The 26,038-nt window shown below is 37.9% G+C and overlaps 1 protein-coding gene across 10 annotated transcripts in view; it reads left to right on the top strand.

The window, feature by feature from the left end:
- CASK (calcium/calmodulin dependent serine protein kinase) overlaps window positions 1-26,038 on the top strand; it is a 194,723-nt gene that overhangs the window by 34,480 nt on the left and 134,205 nt on the right. For all 10 annotated transcript variants that reach the window (XM_071565695.1, XM_071565649.1, XM_071565674.1 and 7 more), the window contains exon 2: window positions 15,717-15,829. In XM_071565695.1, the coding sequence (XP_071421796.1) occupies window positions 15,717-15,829 (113 nt within the window). The remainder of the gene's footprint in view (window positions 1-15,716; window positions 15,830-26,038) is intronic.

Genomic DNA, 26,038 nt, shown 5'->3' with positions numbered 1-26,038 from the left:
CAGTCACACTTGTAATGTTCAGGCACTTTGGTGTGGCCTGTGTTGATCTTAAGGTGCAAAGAAAGATGCTCCATGTAAGGCAGTCAGGCAGCTTAAAATAGAAAAGATTGCATTTCCAGGAACTGAACTTCATAACCTGTGACTAAATTTTTTTCCAATTTTCACTTTTTTAGTGTTTAGCTTTTATGAATAACTTTTTTTACTGTGTTACAAACGTGTAGGAAAAAATAAGGGAAAGACCATGTACTTAAACTGTAGTTCTTGTAGTAGGAAAAGCCTTCATTAATAAGGCATCATCAGTCATTTACCGGGGCAGCTTTTTTTGAAAGATTTCAGAGAATGTGGTAGTTTTGAGTTCTGCAAGGGGGATAACAGAAGTGTCATGTTTCTGTCTAGATTCATGACCATAGAGAGAAGATCTTAGCTTGCTGCAGAGTTCTAATGTAAAGGGAGTCTGAGCAGATTCTTATCTGTGGCAGCTCTTTTTTGTTTTCATGACTTTCAGCATAACTTTTTGCAAACAACAGAATGTTTTGAGAAAAGGATCATCATCCTTTTGTCTTTTCTCTTTTGGTAAATTCATGTCCCTGTTTCTTTCCCAGTGTACATGAAAGCACAGGAGATGGCTTTTTCTCTGTTGGTATCACAGGGCTGCTTAAGTTCTGAATGAAAACTCATAAACTGCTCTTTTCTTCCCCCAAGATGGGCTTATTTGCTCTCAGTAGAGCAACTGGAAACTTAATTTAGGCAGATTATGATGTGGCTTTTAAAATGTTCATGGTCTTTTAGAGAAATTTGGAAAAGAAGGGGAGGAGGTTTTCTTCTCTATCATGTTGGTAGGTGGCAAGTTCCTGTAGCTCTGCATTTCACTCACACCTCCTGAAGAACCAAGAGGTGCAGGAGTGATGTCCCCTGTGATTTCCTTCCATAGCTGATATGGATATCCAGGGTTTGATACCAGGGGAGAGGGGACATAAATACCAGGTACCATTGCACACCTGCAGTGTGCTCTGGTGAATATGCATTCTTTCAATGTAACATTTCTGATTCTCAAAGCCTGTAGCATATCTTTTCTGTAAGAACTTTGGAAATGAGACTTCTGTGGTACTCAGATGATTTTCTCTTTTTTCTTTTTTCTTTTATATGCCTATGTGTTTAAGTATCTCAGCTGTAGGAAATTGTCTGTGTTCTAAATGCGTTCTGCTGTTTTCACTTCTGCTCTCTGTAGAGGAATTTTCTTCTAACTTAAATTCAGGGCCTGCTGTTCCCAGATAAAGATCTGGTGCATAACATAAAAATATTGATTAAAATATTTGTGTACGACTGTTGTAAGATTGTGATCTGAAGTTAAACTTTTGTCAATAGATGGGAAAGATGAATAGGGAAACAGAGGAAATGGGACAGAACTGTGCATTCTAACCAAAAATCCAAGAAAAAACACCTGTCTATCCTTGGTTTTCAATTTGTACTAATATGCAGATTTTAGCTAATGGGTGAAAAGAGTAAAGAATGTAGGACAAATAATGAAAGAGGCTTTACCTGCTGATGAGGTATCAAAATCATGCTGATTTGGTTTGGGATTTTTTTATCGTTCTGTGAATTTAAATCTTGAGGTGCTTCATAGACATGAGCACTTCCCTGTCTTTAAACAAACTGTGATCTGTGTCTGCTGAATTTTGCTGATCTATAACTTTTACAGGGTGGCATCATTTGTTGTCTGATCAGCAGCTGCATTGTTGATAAAACCTTCTGAACACTATCACATTTAATGGCAGTACTTTAATTATTGGGTTGTGCCTCATTGTTGACCCATTGCATGAGATATTTTCATGCTACCATAATTAAAATATGTAACTTTAAGGCAGTGATAATTGATATCTCAGACATTTTATGTGCATTTCATGCAAGAGTGGATCAAACTGAAAATGTGAAGTTATGCTTTTATCAAGCTTTTGGGGGGATTTTCTGGGGTTTTTTTCCCCCAGAATGAAGTAACTTGATCTGGTAACTTTGTTATAGCCCTGAGCTAACTTGCATACTTGAGTTTGCAGAATAAGAACTCCAGTAGAATTAAATATAGAAGGATGTGAGTTATTTACTTGTGATTCAGTAATGGAATCTCAGATCACTTTATTTTCAGAGAAGAAAAGTAGATTTCAAAAATGTTTGCAGAAGATTCGACTTGGACATATATTGGAATTGTTTGGCATACCATATTTTAACTGTGTGTACATACATTGGGGAGAGGTTTGCTGTGTACATGCACCACATACATCTGTGCCAGGATATTTTATTAATAATGTACTCATTTAGCTACCTCAACTGGAACTGTTTGGAAAAGGTAAATCTAGCCTGAGTATTTCCTTGAAATTGCTGTTGGTTTGAGTGAATTTTGAATATTATAGCAGTTTTGCCAGGGCATTTAGTAAAGGAATTTCTCATGTTGCACAGTAATCACTGCCTTAAATATATTGCCACATGGTGATTTTAATGAGAAACTTACTTTAGTACTATCAGGCAATAAAGCTCCCATCTTCTAGTGAAGCCATAACGTGTTATAGGAGTTTATCTGGCAATGACACAGATACTGAAGTAAATTGGAACCTAAAATATACAGCTGAATTACAAGCAGAACATTCTGACAGTTATCTGAATAAGTAGATTTTGTATCTAAATGACTAAATACAAAGCAGCCTGATTAAAATTCTCTTTTAATTCTGGTGTTGTAAGATGTCAAAGCTACTTTCTGACATCAGTCTTTTCTTTTGCTGCTCTGCATTTGCAATTATTCTTTGATTTTAATGCCTAGCCAGGTGTGCTAGTAAACTGCAAGAGGTATCTCTCCTGCTCTCATTTCTGTGCTAAAGTCTAGGGTTGTGATACCACTTTTTGCCTTGTTCCTTCCTTTTGGGATCCTGAATTCCACTACCTCATGGTCCTTCAGCAAAGGCTGCACCTGGTCTTTGTGAGTTCTTCCTTGTTTGTAAATACAGGGTTTCAACAGATCCTCTCCCCTCATTTGTTCCTCAAATACATGTCAGGAATTTACAATCCATGAACTCCTGGATTGCATGTAACCTGCTTAGTCCCTCCAGCGGATATTGGCATGTTTAAAGTCCACCACGAGGAGCAGGGCCTGTGACTATGAGGCTTCTTCCAGTTCTTTGACCTGATCTGCTTCATGGAATAGAACCTCCTGGAGGACGTGTCAAAACATATGGAATCCAGGGAGATGATTAGAGACAGCCAACATGATTTTCCCCAGGGCAGGGTTGTTCCTATCTATTACCTTCTTGATGGAGTGGCTGGAGAGGAAGGGAGAGCTGCCCGTGGTATCTGACTGGACTCCTGTAACACCTTTGGTACAGTCTCTCACAACATTCTTGCCTCTGAATTGGAGAGAGGTGGTTTGACAGATGGACTGTTAGATGGATACAAAGTTGGCTGGGTGGCTGCATCCAAAGAGTTACAGCCAATGGATTCAGCTTCTTATGTGAAAACCAGGAACCAGTGATGTCCCTCAGCTGGACAGGAATATTTATTATCATCAGTTACATGGTCAGTGGGACTGAGTTCACCCTCAGCATGTTTGTAAATGAGACTGGTTAAGGATGCAGTTGATTCATTGGAGGAAAGAGACACCATCCAGAGGGACCTCGACAGGCTGCAGGAGTTGACCAGTGCAAAGCACATGAAGTTCAACAAGGTCAAGTGCAAAGTCCTGCACCTGAGTCAGAGGAATCCTGAGCAGCAATTCAGACTGGGAGATGAATGGATTGAGGGCAACCCTGCCGAGAAGGACTTGGGGATACTGGTGGACACAACACTGGATGGGAGTCAGCAACGTGCACTCCCAGCCCACAGAGCCAGAGGAATCCTGGGCTGCATCCAAAGCAGAGTGGGCAGCGGGGCCAGAGAGGATTCTGCCCCTCTGCTCTGCATCCAGCTCTTGGGCCCCCAGCATAGGAAGGATGTGGACCTGTTGGATTGAGTCCAGAGGAGGGACACAAGGATATTCAGGGCTGGAGCACCTCTGCTATGAAGGCAGACTGAGAGTTGGGTTGTTCAGCCTAGAGAAGAGAGAAGACCTTAATCTGGCCTATCAGTGCCTAAAGAGGGCTTATAAGAAAGATGGAGAGACCAGAGACTGTGCTGAGTGGGCAAGAGTTTTAAACTGAAAGAGAGTAGGTTAAAGTTGGACATAAGGAAGGAACTCTTTACAATGAGGGTGAAAAGACACTGGAACAGGTTGCCCAGAGAAAACAAAATAAATCTTTACTGACAACTTCAACTGCATAACCAGTTGCCCAGTGAGTGTGACTCACAAAATGCTGGATGGCTGTTTGAAGGCAATAAATACCATTGTAAGCTTTCATTCAAGACTGGGTTTGGCTGGGTTTTGGTTTTCACTTGTACATTTTTCACCCAAAGTATTGGATGTTGGGTATTTATATTTTGACATCTTTATAGTGTTGTACAGTTATTTGAAAACTCTGCCAACAGGGAGTTGCCTTCTCTGGTTGAGCAATACTCTGTATTCTCTGCAGTCTGTAGCACTTGTCGTTCTCTTTTTCTCTCTCTAAGTTGTTTTGACTAGGGAAGCATAATAAAGAAAAAATAGGATGATAATTTGATTTCTTCTTCCCATTTCCCTCTCCCCCTTCTTCAACTGCCAGCACTTTTCTCCTCATTCACTTTTTTCCCTAAATGTTGCCTTTCTTAGCAGTTAGCTTCTGGTTCTGTTTTGTAAAGCCTTCACTTCATCAAAAAATATGGCTAGACTTGAATTGACAATGAAATTTCTAGTATAAAGCAGGAGGGTGCTATGATAGAGTTTCACATACATTTAATCCGAAACCACCTGGCAGGTGTAAGTCCCAGTCTTGTTCAAATTTGTAACCTTATTGTTTGAACACTTGGGATTCTTCAGAGCTTCCAGAATGTGCCATCATTCAAACCAGAGTAGGAACTGAATTTTCTATTTTTGCAGTTTTATTACCAGAGAAGTTGGTGTGGAGCTGTGCTTCCTTCTCCAGGTGTGTATTGCCTGGAACAAAGCTGGAAGCTGCATTTCTGCTGCTGGGCTCCTCTCCAGTGGCAGCAGCAGCACCAGCTGCTTGTGACAGCCAAAGGAGCTGCACTGGGGAACAACTTAAATATTCAGCAGCAAGTTTCTTATTGAACAGTCTCCTAATTCCTCTTTAGGACTTCTACCAGTGTCACTCAATACTTATTTTTTATTTTATTTTGTTTTAAGAACATTGCTCAGGTGGTTTGGTGCTTTGAGACAGTAGTTTAGGGAAGGAATTTGATTCTATGGCCCAAATGAGGGACGGCAGCATTTTTATCACTTCAGGTGAAATCCCTTTTAGTTTGATTTGAATTTGTAGTGACATGACTGAAAGAATACTTCAACTTTTTGCTTGTTGGTATGAGAATATGTAAGGAAACAAACTGAGATCTACTCTTGGACCCAAGGTGTTGTTCAGCTGCCTCATTTCACTCTTCAGTCCCTGAAGAAAATAAATAAAGGGCAGCTGGAAACTGGTGAAATGTCAGATGCTGTTCCTGACCTGGAACGTGGATTCAGCTTCCTATTTTTGTCCATGTCCCAAAGGTCAGATAATCACTTGCAGGAGTGTGGGGTTTTCAGTGTATGCACCTTATGTGGTCCTGCTCAGTCACTGCTTTTGAGTCCTGCTGATTTCATATTTCCAGGAGTAATTTGTTGTTTGGTCCTTTTTTAAAAGCAGTTCTAAACCCCTTGTCCTCTCCTGGCATGTTGCTGGCACCCCTGTGCCATCCTCACAGTGGTACTGGCATAAACTTCAGTACAGCTGTCTTGGAGCTCACTGGGAAATTGATCCAGGCAGCTTTTCCTTTTGCAATGGAAAAAAAAATGAAAAATACTCTAAGTGGCTTTTAAATAAAGGCCTTACATCTTGTTTCAGGTTATTAACAGTTCTACTAAATGTTTAGCCATTAGAAAACACTGTGGCTTTTTTCAATAAAGAAATTGTGAAATGGTCATGTGATACATTATGCTGCATGTGTATTAATAATTGTCATGTAGGTGGTTATAGTTCATATAGGAACAATTGTCCTGCAGTTAATATATTTTGTATGATTCAGTCTTTTTAATGTCAAGATCTTGCTAAGGAGAGACCTTAAACTTTACATTAGCACTTGAAGAGAAGAGCTGCATTTAAAATTCCTGAGCAGTTTTATGTGAAGCTGGAATCTGCTGTTTAAGTATTGAGGGAGGGTATTTGTTACTTTTATATACAACAGTGGTTAGTTTTCCTACTATAGTTATAGAACAATAACTGTCCAGATATTTATTTAGGTGCATAGTTGTTTTTATGTTTAAAGGTTTTCTATTACCTGCATTAGCTTTTTCCAAGAACTGTGGAATTATCGAACAGTTTTACTTTAATTTTTGAAGTTAGCAAGAGAGATGATGTTTCTAAACAGACCACTATAAGTTAACTTGATTCACACATAGAAAAAGGCTGAACTCTTACAAATGAAATGATGCTCTTCTCACAGGGATACCTACACTGTTGAAATGCAATCTGTACTTTAAAAAACAAAACAAACCTCAAAAAGTAGATACCTTGACTTTGAACAGTAGTTCTTATGCATTAAAAACATAAAAATATGAGGAACTACTGTTTAGAAACCTGACAGATCCAGAGAGAAGAGAAACTAAATTTTCTCATCTGTGACAGATTTTTCATTTCAGTACATTGTTGAAAGCTTCAGATTTCAAGAGGTCAGAGTTAATGCTTTTCTCTCTTGGAAAGTAAATTCAACAACCTTCTCTAAGTACCATAAACAGAAACTTTTTTCCCCAATATTCAGCTGAATGTTCTTAATAAATCCCCTAATCTTTCTGTAATGAGTTATGAATGACACTAAAGGCTGATGATTTGGGTCATAAACTCAGTTTCTGAAATATTGGGAACCCTCCAACACTTTAAAAAGAAAACCTCAAGTATTTATGTTTTCCTTCATTTTATATATGATTTTGATGATAAGTTATAAAATTCAATACTAATCTGCATACTTCTGAAACACACAGGACAGACTTTCTTTTCAGGATACTTTTCATTTTCCTGGCACATTAAGGTCTGGAAGCTCAGAGGCCACACTGTGTCTGGCTCAGGACTCCTCAGATAGTGCAGCTTTACTGGTCAGTTCTGCTTTGGAGAACTTTCCCACTTGGAAACTCGGTCTGTCTCAATAACTGGCCTCAATAACTTCTGTTTATTGTTTCCAAAGTGTATGTGCACAGTAATATCCTTGAGGCAGTGATTGTAAGTGACAGTCAAACTATGGGGTGTTTTTTGGTGGTGGTGGAGGGAATTTTTTTTGTTTTGCTTTTTAAGGGTTTTATTTGTTGCAGTTTTTAAAGCAAAAATTAAATATTGAGCTATACAGAATGCAATTTTGATTGAGCTGATTACCAGAATCAGTTCTATTTAGATTCAGGTATTGGCTTTGTGGGAGGTATCTATTTCTAGTATATGTGTGTGTTTGCTATCTTTCAAGTTTGAAACTTTACTGTAGTGGTAGCAAATTAAATGAGTGTTTGGTTGTTAGTCAGATGTGGGGAACAGAGAGGCCTTCAAAGAATTCCTGTACCTTTTTCACTTATTACAGTATAAAGGTGATACATCTTCCATTTTGAGGAACTGTCATATGTTATCACAGACATACCAGCAATATTTAAATGAGGTTGTTTCTGTTAAACAGGTTAAATTACTTCTCTACTTCTGTAGTGGCCAATGCAAGTAGAACACACCCTTTCTCCATTGCCATGAACCTACAGAAAACTTCTGATTTTTGCAAGGCAGTAGTGCTGGGGCAGCTGAATTAGTGATGGTGTATTTCAAGCAGTGAGAAAACCCCTTCTATGAGGCAGGTCTTTTATGCTTCCCTCTGACTCCCCTCTGTGCTTTGAGTTGCTGGTTACTCTAAAACAAAAAGTTAACAATATGACAAATACATGTATTCCAAATTGGACTAAAAAAGGAATTAAAATGGGGCCTTCAGAGAGGCAATAGTGAAAAAATGAAGATTTGTCATTAGCCAGTCTTGGATTAGTTGTCTGTCAAGTTATTTTAAAATTAAAAAAAGTACCAAATTGAGCATCACTGCATTTGTTAAGCTGTGCTTTTTACAATGCAATGTTAGAGGATAATGCCAAGGAGAACCTGGTCATCATCCAGAAAGGACTTTAGTAGTGGAAATTATGAACTTCTAAAAAAAAAAAATCCACCACTTAGGAATGTTAAAACTAGAAACAACCTTTGGGGTAGGCTAAGGCAGTTTGGTTGGAAAAGTGAGCAGCAGAATGGACCTATAGTAGTGGCTCTAGGATGTGCATGTAGAGAAGGCAAGTACAGGATTGCACCAGGTGCAATATTTCCAGCAGAGAGGAAAGAACCACAAACACTGTGCAAAATTTTACTGTGACCTCATCTGGAGTTCTACTCACAGTTCTGGCTGGTTTTGTTAAGAAAAATTAAAACTGGAACCCATGCAGGAAAGAGATTCTGAAATGAGAGAGCCCATTATAAAAAAAAAAGCATTTTGTTAGTCTTGGCTAAATCTGTGAGTGAGAGAGAGGAGAGGAAAAAGTGTGTAAGCTCCTGTTTTGTTAGCAGGAGTGATAGATCTAAAGTGGACATTAATAATCCTAAAGTGGAAGTCTAAAATAGAACCACAATGCAGGAGGGAGAGATGACGTAGGGAGCAGTTAATGCATCAACGTTCACCTGAGGGTGCAAGCTCATGAGGGAATTTTTGGCAACACTGGTGGCTGACATATTCCCATTTTTTCTCATCTTGCTCTGTGTGCTTTGTGTTATTGAAAGCACTTGTAGCTGGAGGGCAAATGCACAGTGGAGCCATGAGGCAGCTGTATGTGGATTTTCCTAAGACTTTCTCAGTTGGATGAGTTCCTTTGCGCTGTTTCATGAGTTCAGATGTAACAGATTAGTGCAGGGCCCACAGGTGGCTGTAGGACCATATGAGAAGTCAAGGTTTGGGTTTAGCAGCAGCAGCAGCACCTGATGTGCACCCCAATGTCCCAGAAATTTGTTCCTGGGTTTGACTGTCTGGACAAAGCTCTTTGTGTAACCACACAAACCAAGCACCTGCTCCAGATGGAAGGTAACACAGGAAGAAAAAAAGGAAGAATTGGCTTGCCTTGAGTATTTTGAGTAGTTTTTTTCTCCTTTGATTTGGGTCAGTGTAACAACACCCAGGCTGTTCCAGGACGATGCAGTAGCTCAAGGGCTTGCTGGTTTGGCCAGGAGTCTGATGAAGAAATGCTGTGAAGCCACAGCCTGAGGTGGAACAAGGCTGTGTTAGTACATGAATAGGATAAAAAAGTTCTCTGAATGGGAAAAAGAGAAAATTAATGATCATCATTTATAGCTGATGAGCCTGAAGAGACTCTACAACTTCTCTCTATTCTTTTGGAGATGAAGCTATTATTTTTTACATACTCCCCTTTGTTACTGTGATTGAAGTGCCTTTTTAACACATTTGTTCATTCTTGCAACTTTTCTTCTCACTGTTGAATGATTTTATTCTCACAGTAGTTCTATAATTTTTTTCCAGATTTCTTTCACTGCCTCCTGATCTTGAGCACTAGGTCTTTTTTCTCAAATAGGAGAAACAGGCAAAAGATTTGGTCAGATATTAAAGGACTCTGTAAGGGAACAGCGTCAGTTTTTCTGAACACTCTTGAACTGGTGTGTTGGTTTTTTCTGCGAACTATTAGTGTGTTTGAATGTTAAAAAAATGTAGGGATTTTGATTTCATGCTTTTATTCTAGTATTTACAGGGGGAATTTATTACTGGACAAAGCTCTCCTTATTTCTCCCCTCCCCAGTTCAAGAAGTAGGATCTGTGCTTTGATGACCAATCTTCACCTGCCCAAAATCAGTTCTTGCACGAGATGTAGATTCTCATCTACCTCAAGGGAACCAGACAGACAGGAGAGAGTTGCATTTGTAATCAAGTTCAATTGTAATCAAATTTCTTGAGTTTTTTACTGCTGAGGGGCCAATTTTTGTTATCCTTTCTCACCATCAGTTAAAAAACTGTTCCAAAAACTGTTGCTGAGAAAGTACCATTTTCTAAGATCCTTATAACTATTTGTCTCTCCTCCGGAGGAAATGTCTCATCATTTATCTGTGTATGCTTACTACAGACATGCCTAAAAATAATTTTTTGTTCCTTTTTTATCCATTTGGACCCAGGACAAATAATCAGTCCCTTCTTTGAAAACTAATACTGCTATCCCAGCATTTTAAACCTAGGTACTGATTTAGGAAAGTGAAAATAGTGTCCAATGTCTAATCTTGCAGCAAAAGCAGATTAGTAGTGAATTGCTGGAAATGTATTATCAAGGAAAAAAATCAGTTTAAAAAGGAATCTCTAGAGCAGAGTGTGAACTCCTTAAGAAATGTGTCTAGGTGTTAATTTGAGGTTTTGACCCTTCTCTGGGAAGTGACCTTTAACGAGTTGAAAAATCAGAACTAAAGGGAGATCTGAGGACAGTCTCTTGGCAGAGCTGTTCTGTGTCAACAGCCATTGCTTCTGCTTCCGTGTCATCCGAACAGGGACTTGAAATGATGTGCTGGGATCTTCTGGACGTGTCCTGTGCAGGTGTTGCCCTTGCAAAGCCACTCAGTGGTCAATGTTGGATTTATTGCAATAAGTCTGGACAAAGTTAAGTTACTGTTCCTGTACCTGCTCTGGCTGCAGCTTTCAGACCAATTCTTATAAAATGATGAGCCCTATTACTGCAATAACTACTGAAAACAGAATTTGTGTGTCACTGTGCCAAGATGAATAATTACTTGCAGATGGTTGTTTTCAGAGAGCAAGGTAGTTCCTTTTGTTTTTTCTTTAAAAAAATAATGATAGTAGATGTTTTGATGAAATTTATTAAGCATGTTCCTTCAGATGTACCCTCCAGCTTAGATTCTTCTATGAGTCTATGAATTAAATGTGAGAATTTACAAGGATAAGGTCAGTGTTAACAGATAATTATGGAATTCAGGAAATGAAAGGTTGTAGTATATGTGAACATACAAATGGTTTCTGAATCACATGTGAAGAATGTTGTTCATGACTGGTGCTGAAATATTTATTTCATGGTAATAGAATATTGAATCTAGTGAGCATCTTATCTCAGCATTCTTGCTTTCCCATCCCCTCAGTATCCCAGGCAGTCAGTGTAAAAGAAGAGTTGTTTACAAACTATGGATACATTAAAGATGTTTTTACATGTCAGCATCTGTTCCTAGTGTGTGTATGCCAAACACATTTGATAAATACATAAGATGACTGATAAAATCATTCTTACTTTTTTACTTGATAAGAAATAAAATTGGGCCACGTACCCACCATTTCTATCTGGTATGATCTGTTAACTATAGCTTATCTCCCTTGCAGCTTGGAGACAAGAAAGAGAGAGTAGCAGGAGATGGTCTCAAATTGTTAGGATTTTATTCTAATTCAAGTGTTGTACTCCTGAAGGAGGGAATAATTAATAATTGATTTTCTTCAAGTTTGTGTCTAGCTGATAGAAAATTACCTGTTCTGTGCTAGTCAGTAATCACCAGAAAATAGTTTTGTTAGGCTTAAGGTTACATCAGGCCCTGCTTACTGGAAATTTTGGAAGCATGTAAAGAACTGAGACACTCTTCAGCATTTCTATCCACTTTTTATACCCTGTATGTACCCAATACTTCATCAATAATGTAACACTTTGATTTCCATCTGCAGTAGACAGCAAAACCCATCATGCATCCCAGCTTGGTTTAAGAAAATACGTTTTGCTATTTGGCATACATTGCAGGTGGAGCTCTTAAGTGTTCCAGGTGTTGGAATGTGCTGCTGCCAATGCTGACAAAGTACCAGTGAAAAAATCATCTGTCCTTACTACTTATGTGTTTTAAAGATCCTCACACTTTGAGTTAGTGTAGTCTGGGGTGTGCATGCTGAGTGCAGAGAAAGGTTTTGTAAACACGTTGGGGGCGAGGATTGGTCTGAAACCAAATATTTATGTATCTCAGCAGGTATGTCAGTTAAGGGTAGCAGGGAGAGAAATGAAATATAAAGAACATGACATTATAATTACAGTTTGTATGACTTTATATAAAGTCTTAAAAGAACTCTGTTCCTCTGTTTTAATAAGTACATAAGCAGTCTTTTCTATCTATAACAGCTTTGATGATCTGTGTCTGGGGTTACAGTTGTTCTTCCCCAATCTGTGTCACCCTTGTGCTTTACATGTGTTAAATTTAAGCTGCAAGTTGGTAAAATGAGCTTTAGAAATTGTCATTTAGTGAGGATGTGATACACATTTCCCCGTTACAGACACAGCTGTTGAACAGCTCCTTGTCTCACCTGAGAGGGGAACTTTTGTATTCCCTTTCCTCGCTGGGCAGAGTGTGATGTCAGTGCTGACACTGAGGGTGGCCTGAAAGACTTCTGTTACTTCCAGATAAGGTTTGAAACTACTGTATTAGGAAGGACAGTTTTGTTTTCTGACTCAGGTTATGTGGCTTCACTGTGGGCTACTACAACTTGATTTGTAAACTTGCTGTGTGCCATTGCACCCGAGGAATGAGTCACAAAGGTAACTGCAACCTTCATGTATTGCAGAGATCCTTTGTGTTACGTGGCAGGTGGAGTTGCTGGTGTCTGCTTGATTGATGAGGGCACCTCTCAAGTGTTTTAAAACTATCTAAAATTGGAAAATTCAAGCTTTTATTGTGCTACCATTGTCATGGATTGTAATCTATTGTGATAACTTATATGATTTTGAGGCTGTAGCTTCAGTATGAGAGAGAGGGTTGTGAAAAATTGAGAAATCTGATGTTTATAAGTAGCTGAATGTTCAGGTTATGTTTAAAAACCTTTTTATTTCTATGTGATACTCTAAATGGGGGTGTTGTTTGAATAGAATGAGTTCATTGTGGGCATCACTGAATTCACAGAATCAAAGAGTGGTTTGGTTTGGCAGGGACCTTGAAGATCATCCAGTTCAAATCTCAGTTGTTGCTTTCTGTGCTTTACAGCACAATTCATTTACTTAAGTCTTTGACGTTCCTCATTCTAAGCAGGGAAGTTTAAACCATAGTGAAGTTTCAATATGGCCACAAAAGCTGAGACCACAGGGATGTCTCTGTGCGCTCTCTGTTAAAGAATTGAATAAAACAATTTTTTTTTGTCCTAGACTTAATGTGCAGGAAGCAAATCATTGAAGTCAGAGTTCTAAAAATGCTAATAAATAATGGAAAGGGAAATCAAGGCATGGTTGCAAGAGAGAAAGGTGGGATGAACACAGACCTGATCCTCTTGGAGCTGCACTTTGTGGGCTGATTTTGGGTTTGTGATTCCTCCAGCTCTCTCTCCTTGTCTGCTCAAAGCACATACACAAACTCTGGTGGCTGGGCAAGTTCTCCAGCCCAGACTTGGCCAACCCAGGAAATCTGAAAGTGGCTCAGCCAACAGCAAGAAATAGTCATATTGACAGAGTTTGTGTGAATTAACAGAAATTGGAGACCTACCTAAAAGTAAGGATATGGACTTGTCAGGCATCTCTACACTGCAGTGATCTGTGTCAGAGTATGTTGAAGGTGTTACTTAATGTCTCCAGAAAGGCTTTGTGTGGGGAAAAAACAGTAATGAAAACAAAAAGGATCATTTAATTAAATACATTCAGCTTCTCATAATTTATGGCAATTATAAATGAAAACAACTGTTGCCAGTGTTATTTGAAAGCTGTGGTTTGGGTTTTGGAATGTTTTTAAATTACCATAATTTAAATGTATTTATACTACTTTAAAGCAATTTTACTTTGACAGTCACTAAAAGAGTAAGCAGAAACTTGGGGTAAGAAGGTGACACTGATCTATAAAAAGTGAAACTTTCCCATAGAAGATTAGTTTTTGAAATGTGTATCCATCTGATGCCAAATGAAGCCAGCTGAGGCTTTTTCATTTAACGATGAATGTGGATTTCTGTGTATGAGAGGCTTAATGGAACGTGGTTTTAAAAATATCTGTAGTTATTGTTGTTAAATGACCAGATACTGAAAAATAGTGGGAGGTGGATTTGGAAAAGAAAAGCAATTTAATCCCTCAGTATGAGGGATTTAATTGTATGTTGAGAGCAAGGAAAAAGGAGGAAAAAACCCATGCATTTTCTTGTATAGTTAGTTCTGTCTGAGTACATCAGCATAATTCACATGTCAATAGTTGGCTAATAAATCTTTTCCTTGGCTGCAAATATTTAGATTGGGATTCATTGACTGGTTTTGCCATTCGTGTTCTGTGTCAGAAATTATCCTATTTCAAGAAATCTCTGCAGTGTGTTGTAGGAAGAGAACAAAAGGTGGATTTGAGCTGTGTGAGCACAGGTTTGGTGGTGTGATGAATTACATACTTTGAATCATCTGGTATGTAAAGGGACACCAAAAGCCAGTTATAAAGGTTTGTAAGTGCCCTCAGAGGGACACTTCTGCCTCCTCAGGGTACCTTTTATTTTGAGAATTACGTTGCTTTGCAATCTCATTGCTCAGAAATGTGTCGACTAATTTCCGGCTCACTGTTTGAGTGGAAGAATTTGTCTTTCCAGCTGTGTTAAAGCATATATTATTTAATTTATCAGGGGCATGTTCACTCAATAGATGAACTTCTGAACAGTCTTTTTCCATCCTCAAATTTTCCCTCACATCTTTTTGAGAAGACTTTAGGATGGATTTCTTTAGATCTCACGTGTCAGTCATTAAATAAGCAGCAGTAAAAAAAGGATTTATTTGCCTCAGCTAGTGCAGTCTTGAAATAATCCTATTCTGTTTTCATAACCTATTAATTTTTCATGGTTGAAAGCTTGACCTATCATAATTATCCAATTGAATTGTTTGCTGTGAACATTGAACGAAGATTCCATATTTTGAGTCAGTCCACTGAAAGATACTTCCAAAAATACATGCTGGTGGTTTTTAAAAGGTTGCCATTGTTCTAACTTGTGTTTTGGCAAATGTAATTTCAATTTTGAAAAAATAGCTAGCTTTTTATGAGTTGAGTACAAGACTAACATCTGTCTGAACTAATTTAAGTTTTTTATCTGTAACTTCTATGGGGATTTTCCAAGTGTCATGGGTGAGAGAATATTGCAAGCTTTTGTGGAATTTGAAAGTATTGTAATGGAGGTTGGTTGTATCTAGTGTTGTCAAATAAACCTGAAATAAACCCAGTTCATGTAAAACAAACAGACAAATAAACCCACACAGTGTGACTCAACAATTCTGTTACTCTTATCCTTGTCCATTCTCCCTTCAGTTGTTTCAAATAGCAATTTCTAAACTGTAGTTTAGGACTGTAAGGAGGAATGTGTTTCTCACCTCTGTTTTTTCCCCTGATTAGATTATGCATCAAAATAAAGTCCACTTAAAATTTAATACTAAGTATATCTTGAATACAGAAGAATGCAAAACTGCTTTGGAGTTCTTTACACTAGTCTGTATTTAAAGCTATTAATTTTACATTTAATGGGCAGCAAGGACTAGTGGTATATTCTGTGTAAATATGTTGGAATAGAAACTTTGTTGAGGAATAACAGATCTGTAGCTCAACAAATGAGAGAATGGGCTGTTCATGGCTGTTCTGTGTGTGTCCCAGGGGCCCGTTCAGCGTCGTGCGGAGATGCATCAACAGGGAGACGGGGCAGCAGTTCGCGGTGAAGATCGTCGATGTAGCAAAATTCACCTCCAGTCCTGGATTAAGCACAGAAGGTAAGAACTAATCATTAAGCAAATTCTCAGCAGGCAGGTTTTTTTATTTGTGTTTGCTCTCTTTAAGATCCTCTCTGGTTTGTATTTTGTAGAAGTTTTAATGCAAGGTCTTATGTTAGAGCATTTCTAATCTTTAGTAGTTCCTACAGCTATTCAGTGGTAATAGAATCATAGAATCAACTGGGTTGGAAAAGACCTCTGAGATCATCAAGTCCAACTCTTGGTCCCACTCCAGTCCCTTTACCAGATCATGGCACTCAGTGCCAAGTCCAATCTCAACTTAAAAACCTTCAGGGATGGTGAATCCACCCCCTCTCTGGGCAGGCCATTCCAATGATTGCTCATCCTGATTACTTTCTCTGGAAAGAATTTTTTTCTGATCTCCAACTTAAATTTCCCCTGGCAGAGCTTGAGCCCGTGCCCCCTTGTCCTATTGCTGAGTGCCTGGGAGAAGAGACCAACCCCCACCTGGCCAGAACTTCCCTTCAGGGAATACATTTTGGAAAGATAAATACGTCTAAGCTATTTCTATTTCTGTTTAAATATTTTTTTTTAAGAATGAGAATTTTGTAAAGAAGAAAATAGTTCTGAGTCAAAAAGCAGACAAAGTTTTGTTTTTGCTAGTCTAGATTTAGCAGGTAATTTGCTATAAATTGGGTGAAAACTTGTGCTTTTAAAGCAATGCTGCAGAGCTCCTATAGTATAAATAAAAGGCTATAACTAACATTTCCTATTTTAGGGTAAAACAATGTATGTTTTACAAGCTGAACATGCAATTTGTGTGTGCATAAAGTTCTCCTTTTACAGCACATGGAGAAGAGCATTGTCACCTGAATGGCAGTCTTTGTGTGCTCCTTGTGCTCTATAATTTTTCTGGAGATCATATGCTTTTGTATAGTAATGTGGGGAACTCCACATGTGCCATCTAAGTCTTTATGAACCCGAGTTCAGTAGCCAAAAAGAGTCAATGACTTTTGCTGGTAGTTATAGCAAGCAGTGTCTTTAGCCTTAATGACTGGCTGGATTTTCAAGGTATGTCACAGGTGTTGCTTCAGACTTTACTACACATTTTCACTTAAATCTGATAATGCCATTGGTGGTTTCTTTTTTCTAGACTTCCAACAAAATATAAGCTGCACTTTCCGTGATGTTCAGCTCATGATTTGCTCCGTTACTTTTGGCAGATTATACCAAAACCATTGCATTTTGAGTGAATTTTTACCAAAATTATTTGATATAATTTAAAGAAGTCCTGTCCACATTCTAGTCTTTTTCTGACCCTCATTTTAACTGGGACACATTTCTGCCTTTAGTGGAGTATTGCTTTCTGTGCTCCATGACAGAAAAATTCAACCTTTCGGGGCCATCAAGTAATTTCTGCAAGGGAGACAAAAGGGTAGGGACTCATTGTGAGGACAAGAAAAGCCAACAGTAATAATAGATTGACTGAAAAAAGGATAACTGTTGAGGGTTTGTACTAGCTATCTGGATCTAAAGAAAAGGCTTGGGAGTATATTGGGAAATTTTGGGGTGTTCTTCAATTCCCCTTGTGTTACATTTTTACAGTTAAAATTCAAGGTAGCAGTCATTGAGTTTAACAGATCGTAAATGCTCTCTGAGTTTAGTGGGTTTTTTGTTTGTTTTGTGGTTTTGGTTGTGCATGGTTGTTGTGGGTTTTCTTGTTGTTTTGGAGGGATTTTTAAAGGTTTTGAATTGTTATGTGTTAGATTTGTAATATTAAGACACGTGATTCTGTGGTGTTGGTAGCAACAGTCCACATACAATCTGTGGGGCAGTTCAGTTTGAATGCTGTGTAAGAAGACAATTTAGGCATAGCAGTACTGTGCTTAAAAAGTCTTTTGATATAATTTTTTTACTCCTTCAACTTGTGAGCCAGTATGTTTTAAAAGGACTATTTGCTAGTCTGAACAATTAATTATTTAAAAAAAAATAGTGATGTCTTACAGTAGTGGTATCTGCCTTACCACAGTAACAAAAACAATCAAGCTTGAAAGCTTCTCTAGGCTAATGTGTGTATCAATTGGTGCTGTATTGGTGGTATGTGATGGAGCAGCCACCAGCTCACAGACAAACATTTACCTGGTGTCGCTTTCTTTCCATAAGGCTGCTCAATACCCAGCATGTATAGACAGGGACATCTCGAGTGCTTTTTGTCTGTGTGCATCTCTGCAGTGGTTTGGTAGTAGGGGGGAAAATTAATGCTAGGGTACGATGCCTGACAGCCAGCAAATCTAATCTAGGCTAAATTCTATTGGATTTATATATTAGTATTCATGGACTTGCATATTGTGTGTCATCAATCTCTGCAGTGTTGTAATTCAACCGTATTAATGAAGTATATTGACACCTTGTCACTGTTCAAGTGGCCACGTGATCCACTGGATTAATGTTGGATAGTTCACATGTTGACAGATTCTACTGCAGTTCACTCAGCTTTCATATCACAGAGATACAAAAAATGTGAAGGTTGAGTATTTTTAGACATAAAAGGTTTATTTTGTGCATTTTAGAGAATCCATGTGGAAGAGTACTTGATGCTCTCAGAAGCTGGTAGTAGTAGTAGACTCACTGAGGTCTAAAAAAATATATCAGTGTAAATAAACTTATTTCCGAATACAGCTTGGTTGTTATATTCAGAAGTTTTGGTATAGAAAAGTGTAATAAACATGTTCCTTATTTCTGAATTTGTTACAGCCCACACTATACTTGGTTTGACTGTCCGTTTCCTCTGCTGTTCTCTTTACATTCCATGTATTTCTCTTTTTTTGATTTTTTCTTTGCATGGCTTGTGTATCTGATTTTTAGTTAGCTGCTCTAACACCGAATATCTCTAAGTGCAAGCACTATTTCTCCAGAAGAGAATGGTGATCAGTTCCTTAATACCTAATAAAACCACTACACGTTATTCATCTGCCTTTTCTTAAAGCCAGACTGCTTTTGTGTAACATGCTGTTTTTTAAACCAATTTAAAGAATAGTGCTTTGTACTTATAGTGCATATCTCACTGAAGTTGTTTTTCAAGATTTAACTCAACATGTATTACTTACTTGTAGTTCATTTCTGTAGAAATGTCCTCACCCAGAAAGCGATTACCAGGACTTCGACAACCTTCTAATAGGCTTATTTATTAGGTTTATGTGGTTGACATACAGGTCTGTATGCATGTAAACCACTGTGAATCGGAATAGATAAGCTGATAAGGAAAGATTGGGGTTTTCTTTAGAACCCCAACTGGTTTTTCTGGAAGAAAGCTGTGAAGACCGTCTGCAAAATGCTTTTGTCTGTGACAATAAAGAAATGCTTTAAATACAGTTCTTGGCCTACTTCTGGCAGTGCGAGGGGCAAGATAATGGAATCAAAACTGGCATTTATATGGATCATCCACTTTAGGAGAAGAATTCCAAAATTATTTCGCTGGGGAGGGGGTGCAGGGAAGAGTGAAAGTTGGCATTGTGGTTTTTTGGGGTTTTGTTTGTTTTCTACAAAGGGCTCACAGTTCCTTTCCCAGAAATATTTTCAGATTGTGATTTTCTTCCATTTGAGACCTTACTCTTGTTCTGCTTATTTCCTTACAAAGTTTACCCTTGTTGGTTTAGGGTTCTTTTATTGTTTATTCAATTCAGACTTGGCATTTTTAAAATCATTTTACCATAGCAGTTCTTTTTGAAAGGCTTTGTTTAGTTCTGAGTAAAGTTGCACAATGCAGTATCTTTAACTTTTGATATTGGAAGGCTGTGTTGAATCACGATTTATTTTTCACAGAAATATCTGTGTGTAAGATTCTGCTCCTCACTCCCTGTTTTATCAAGGGTTTCAGCAAGAAATGTAGTGTCAGTGTTCAGCTCATCTCTTTTGAGTAAAAATTGCTGCAAATTATATGTCATCAAATTTTATGATCCTACACCATATATAGACTGGATTTGAAGAAAGAGTGAGTGACTCATTGCCTTTGCTTTGGAAATACCAACTAATCTGGAATTCCTGGGAGCTGTCAGTTCTGTGCTGTACCATATTTCACAGATCAAGGGAAGTGACTTCCTTCTGTGTGGCATTATTGGGCTCACAGCTGAATTAACCATGTACCTCTGGTAATTCGAAATTAAATATAAAATTAATACTTTTTCAGCATTTTTTTAACGAGTGTCAACATTGTGATGGAAGGGACCTGTAAGAGTTTGTGTCTATCAGCAGGACTTGAATAGTGGTCCTGGAAGCCACTTTTGATGTTTGTCATTTCAAGAGTGCCTTTCTGGGAAATGTGTGGTTCCTGTCTTAGTACTACTTCTTTCACAAAGGGGTAGAACTACTCCTGTTTTGTTACAGGGAGTGTTACCTAAGCCTTCATTTGTTTTACTTAATGAAGGATTTGAGTTTTCTTCTTTTCCTTTTCTGGAGAAGCCACAGCCTGGTTTGGTTACAAATTGAGTTCCACTCACTTGTATGTACCAATTTCATAAATGTCTAACTTTTATAGTTCTGCTATAACTTTCATAGGCAAAGTGGCATTAGAATTAAATACTTCTGTGCAGAAATGTAACATAAGAGATGGAACCACCCTTTTTTTTCCTGGAAGACATTTCTGTAAGAGTGGAGGCAGTTTAACCATATAATAGAGACAATGAATCACAGGATTGCATGAGAACATAACAAGGGTTTCTTTTTCAGGACTCCTTTTTTTCTTGCTAGTGGAAATCAGTTCATGGCAGAAATGTTGCACGTGTTTTTCTGGTTGGAAATTAAGAATTCAGTCTTGGACAACACTTCACACAATGTAATTTTTTTAAAGTGCAAAATACAGCATTATATATTAGGGATTGTTGTGGTTTTGGGGTTTTTTGAGCATTTTCTAGCCTATACCCTGATGCAGCTTCCAAGAGTGGGATACTAAGTATAACTGGTCAAATTACTATTTTGACCTCTTCTGGAGTCACACATACAAAACTGATTGATCCAGAGAAGCAAATTTGATGTTCTTTAGGGAAATATGGCTTAAGCATAAGCATAAGCAAAGAGTTATAAACATCTACTGTATGGTATTATTTTACTTCAAGAACACAGAATTTCTGGAAATACTGATGGAAGCATATTCAGTGCAGTGTTGATGTAATACTTTCCTTTTCCATCTTCAGCAGGGAGAGTGTAGCTTGTGAATTTATTACACCCACTTTAAAGCACATAAGAATATTTACCTAATTTTTTATGCACTATTGCTTAAATAGAAGGCAAATCGTTACATTTTTATGGGTTGCAGGCAATTGGTTCTTTATTCCTCCCAATCAGTCTCTGAAACAAGGACAACTTTGTTTGCTGTAGGACTTCAGTCCCTTGCCTTTAATATGTTTCTGGTTTTTCTGGATTTACTACAGCACTGACCACACAATGGCTTTGCAGGAACACTCCTCTTCCTCTTCTTTTATCTTTATTACTTGGCTACACACTGCTCTGATAGCTTTGTTCGTCTGTCCTTGGTTTCACTGAGGTGCCAACACTGTAAAAATGACTTTTGTGTTGTGGCTGAAACCACTGTGGACTCTCTGCCAGATCAGGTTTTTATGTAACATTATCATGAAACTGCTCTTGAGGAAGCAGCAAGTGTAGTCAGCACATCTCCCAATCTTTTAAACAGAAATTATACCCTTTGTAGGTTTCAAAATGCAATTATATCAAGTGTATTTAACTGTCATTTTAATAATTATGCATTCTAAAAATAACATATTAGAGCGCTAATTAAAAATTGCTGTATCTTGAAATTCTTACAGCACATGTAATAATGAAATAATTCTGTAATTAACACCAAACAGAATTTATACAGCAGATAATAGATATTTTAACTGTTATTTTGTTACATAACTGGGTATGCAGTTGACCAGGCTTGTTTTTTTAAGTAATCATAGCTGATGGAAAACTGCTGCTGTAGTAACATTGCTGTAATCTTTCCTCTCACTTCATATGAGAGGCACCGGAACGTGTTACCCTGAGAAATTGTGGATGCTTCATCCCTGGACATGCTCAAGGCCAGGCTGGATGGGGCTCTGAGCAGCTTTGTCTAGTGAGAGGTGACGCTGCCCATGGCAGGGGGTTGGAACTGGATGATCTTTATACTTTTTAGCCATCCTATGACTCTATATCAAACTTCCATATATGTGGAACAAGAAAATATGTTCACATTCGTGAACAAGAAAATAAAACTAATGCAAATGAATCTTACCATGAAAAGTTTCTTTAAATTTCATTTCATCTAAGTCAGTGAATATGGTTTGTCACTTAAAAGTGAATTCCTCTTTGCATATATAAAATAGTGCTTAAGGACTGTTTTACTGAAATCTTTACTGAAATAATTAGTGAATCTATTTGGGTGATATATAATATGGAACCATTTTTCCAAAGAAGTACACATAGTTTATGCACATTTTGGTCATCTCAAGTCATTAAAGATATTTACTAAATTAGGAAAACTTCTGTAAAGCTCCTTCTTATCCATCAATTCTGCATAATCTGTACAAAAAATTGATCAGTCCTTTAAATCTGTTGTTTGAATCCCATCTGTACCTGGGAGCTCACAGCCATTTAGAGTGGAAGTTTCACTGAAAATTAAACTTAAAATATTTGAAATATTTTAAATTCCCAGTAAAATTTTTCAATTTAAGAAAAACATTTTCAGGTAGTGCTTGTGGTTCAGTGTAAATCACAGAACAAGTGAAGTCATAATTAAATTTATGAAAAAATCTGGAAATATGCTTTTAAAAATTCTTATTTTAAAAATATTCTTAAGTCTCCACTCTTAGAAGTTGTTACTTGTAGTCTCTTTGCAAAATTGGTGAGGTATGTCCAGCTTCTGTTCTGAAAAATGGAAATGCTGTCCAAAACAGTTCTGTGACTGTGCACAGTGTGTATTCATCTAACAAATCGTGATTCCTGCCAATAGTCCAGAAATGGGCTCTATCTGTGTCTGCCATAATTCAGGCTGGTTACAAACACAGGGAAGATAATAAACATCAGCTGTATTTTCAAATATTTTCTGTTTGCATGTGAGCATGTATTCTGTTCTGGTTTGTGCAATCAACAAAACTCAAGATTAATTGCAGCTGAGCTGCAATTTCTGTTAATTCATTGATCCAAAGAGAACCTTCTTTAACTCTTAAATGGTGGGTTGTGTTGTTTTGTTAAGCTAGAAATACATGTCACTGTGATATTACTAATAGTGGGCCTCATGCAATATCAACATTCAGTACTGCTTTTCACGTTAGAATTGCAGGCCTGTGTCCTGCCATAGCCAGCAGGGTGTCCTGGGGGCCAGGAATGGGATCCTGGGGTGCTTTAGGATCAGCATTGCCTGCAGACAGAGAGGTGATCCTGCCCCTCAGCCCTGGTGAGGATCACCTGGAGTGCTGTGTCCAGTTCTGGGCTCCTCAGGACAAGGGGACATGGAGCTCCTGGACCAGGTCCAGTGGAGGGTGACAAAGAGGAAAGGCTGAGAGAACTGGGCCTGTTCTGTCTTGAGAATAGAGGACTGAGAGGGGAACTCATCAGTGTCTATAAGAATCTGAAGGGAGGTGTCAGAGGATGGACCAGGCTCTGCTTGGTGGTACCGAGCAATAGGACAAGAGGCAGTGGGCAGAAAGTGATGCACAGGAAGAAATTCTTTCCCATGCAGTGCCCAGTGCACTGGGACAGGATGCCCAGAGAAGCTGTGGAGTCTCCCTCAGTGGGGATATTCCAGAACTGTCTGGACAAAATCCTGTGCCATGTGCTCTGGGATGACCCTGCTGGAGCAGCGAGGCTGGACCAGGTGACCCACTGTGATACCTTGAGCCTGAGCCATTCTGTGCTTCTGTGAAAATTGCAAGAACTAAACAGGAATACATACCTTTACATACGTTTATTTGATCTTGGCTGCTTCATAATCAGTTGATTAAGAAAATACAAAATAACTGCCCAACTGTTGATACCAATTGCTCTACGTTGTATCAATCTTTGTACATAGAAAGTCTTACCTCCATCAGTGATGCGCAGCTGATTGTAAGGACAGTTTGCTAAAACCAACACACCTAACCCTCCTACCACCTAACTGGTCTTAAAACTAAAAAATTAAGCATGGAAAAAATGATAAAGCTAAAGACCAGTGACAAACTATCACAGTCTTTACTGCAATTTTAGAAACCAAACACTGATCTCCATCCAAATTTTCTTTCTAACATCTGCATCAGCAAATAGTTATGAATAATACATGAAGTATGTAGAAGTTGAGAGAACTCCACAGTATGTCATCATGTGGGAGAATGGAAACACTTTGAGAAAGAAGTTCAAAATATATGTCAGTATGTCAGTTGCTCATGAGAATTAAATAGTTTAGGTCATGTTAGCACATAATGACTCCTACAGATGCAAAGGGACGTGCCTTGCCTGAGCACAGGTCAGTGTGTTTGGTCCAGCTGCACACAGTGCCAAGCACTGACTCTTTTCCAGGGTAAGAATTGCTTCAGAAGAGGAAAAAAAATATTTGTAATATTTTCAAGTAAAGAAAATCTTTGGAGGAAAAATGAAATGTTAAGAGCAACAATTAGGTCTACTTGCTATGAAGGCAGATGGAAGTACTTGTGTTGGGAAGAGACCTTGTAAAATATATCTTGGCTAACATACACAGTAAAGAGAAGCATTTAAATAAGTCAAAGATGTGAAAGTCCTGAGGAGACCTATGAACTCAATTCTGTTTCTTAAAGACTTGCTACATTTTATCTGCTGTTTGAGTTCTACCATCTCTACCATCAGTTGTCTTCCACTATATTATTTATTTTTCATAGAATGAAAAGAGTTAGGTGCAAACAGTGAATTATTGTCTACACAGTTATATTTAAGGTAAAAATCCACTTAATAAAAACCTGAATGAACATTTTATATGAATAAAATTTTATTTTTAATACTACATTGAATTTCCTTCTAATTCTGTTTTAAAACTACTACATGTATAACCAGCAACTTCAAGTATTTGACTGAGACACAATTGTCATTCTCCCACTTCACAGTAATAGAATGAAAGATGTATGGCTTTAAAACATATTAAAATCTTTCAACTACATAGAGGATAGAAGGATAAGAGTATTTTATCATATTTTACTAAGCACTGCAAGATATTTGAATTTTCTTAGGTTTGTATCCTGGCAATTTGGGGGTTTTCAAGTGCCAAAGGCTTTAGGAGAGAGACCTGTTACCAACAGCTCTGTGTGTTCCTGCAGTCTGAGCACTCTGAACCAGCACTTTATGGCACGGCATTTCCCAGCTACAAGTCATTTATTTTCATGATGACACTTATCAGGGACAGTCTGCTCACACTGAATATATTGTATGTACTTGATTTCCTAATATGAATCCAACCAACAAATATACACAGTGACAGTAAGTAAATTGGCAACGTAAATAAAAACACTGTGACCTATGGTTGGTTAACTTAAAATCCATGACAGAGATTTTTACTGGGGATTGTTTTTTAAGATGACTTCATATATGAGTAAGATTTATGGTGTGTTTCTCAGTTTGGGGGAGGGGTTTGTTCTATCTATTTATTTTGTGTATTCAGTGGTCAGTTTTTTCTGTTTTTTTGAAGTTGCTGTAGAAGGAAGAGCCCAATTGCAAATGAGACTGGTGCTAAAAAGTAATGTTTTGTTGTTTCAGAATATCTTAGCATTTGTAAGGCACTTAAATGAGGATTTATTTTAATACCTTAAATAAACTGAGAAATTATTGTAAAGCCATATTCTAAGTTGCACAAAAGTTACTAGCAGAGTCAGCAATATAAGACCCAAGCTTCTTGATTTCCTCTGGTTTCTCAGAAGACTAACTAAATAAAGATACATTAAAAATATGTATTGTTTTATCTACTGTGACAGAACCAGTTATTGTATATTTCTTAATGTCTGTCACTTTTAACACTGACTGTGATATAGTGACAATTAGCAATTGCAGATTGTAGTGAAAATATTGTCTTAGTTTATAACATTATAGATAGGGAAAATTACTTATAAAATATTACTTTGCCTGAGCAAGATAGATTTTTTTTAACTTTGCCAAATCAAATTAGTATTGGAATCCAAGCTGCAACCACAAAAATGTTTATTACAATATGTATTAGTGTTACACATCACTGTTGTCAGGTCTGGACAGGTTCTCATTGGTGTATCCTCTTTTGTCCTC

Source organism: Pithys albifrons, chromosome 1, assembly GCF_047495875.1.
Source record: "Pithys albifrons albifrons isolate INPA30051 chromosome 1, PitAlb_v1, whole genome shotgun sequence".
Lineage (NCBI taxonomy): Eukaryota > Metazoa > Chordata > Aves > Passeriformes > Thamnophilidae > Pithys > Pithys albifrons.
The sequence above is the reverse complement of the archived record's forward strand: the minus strand, read 5'-3'. Positions and strand labels throughout refer to the sequence as shown.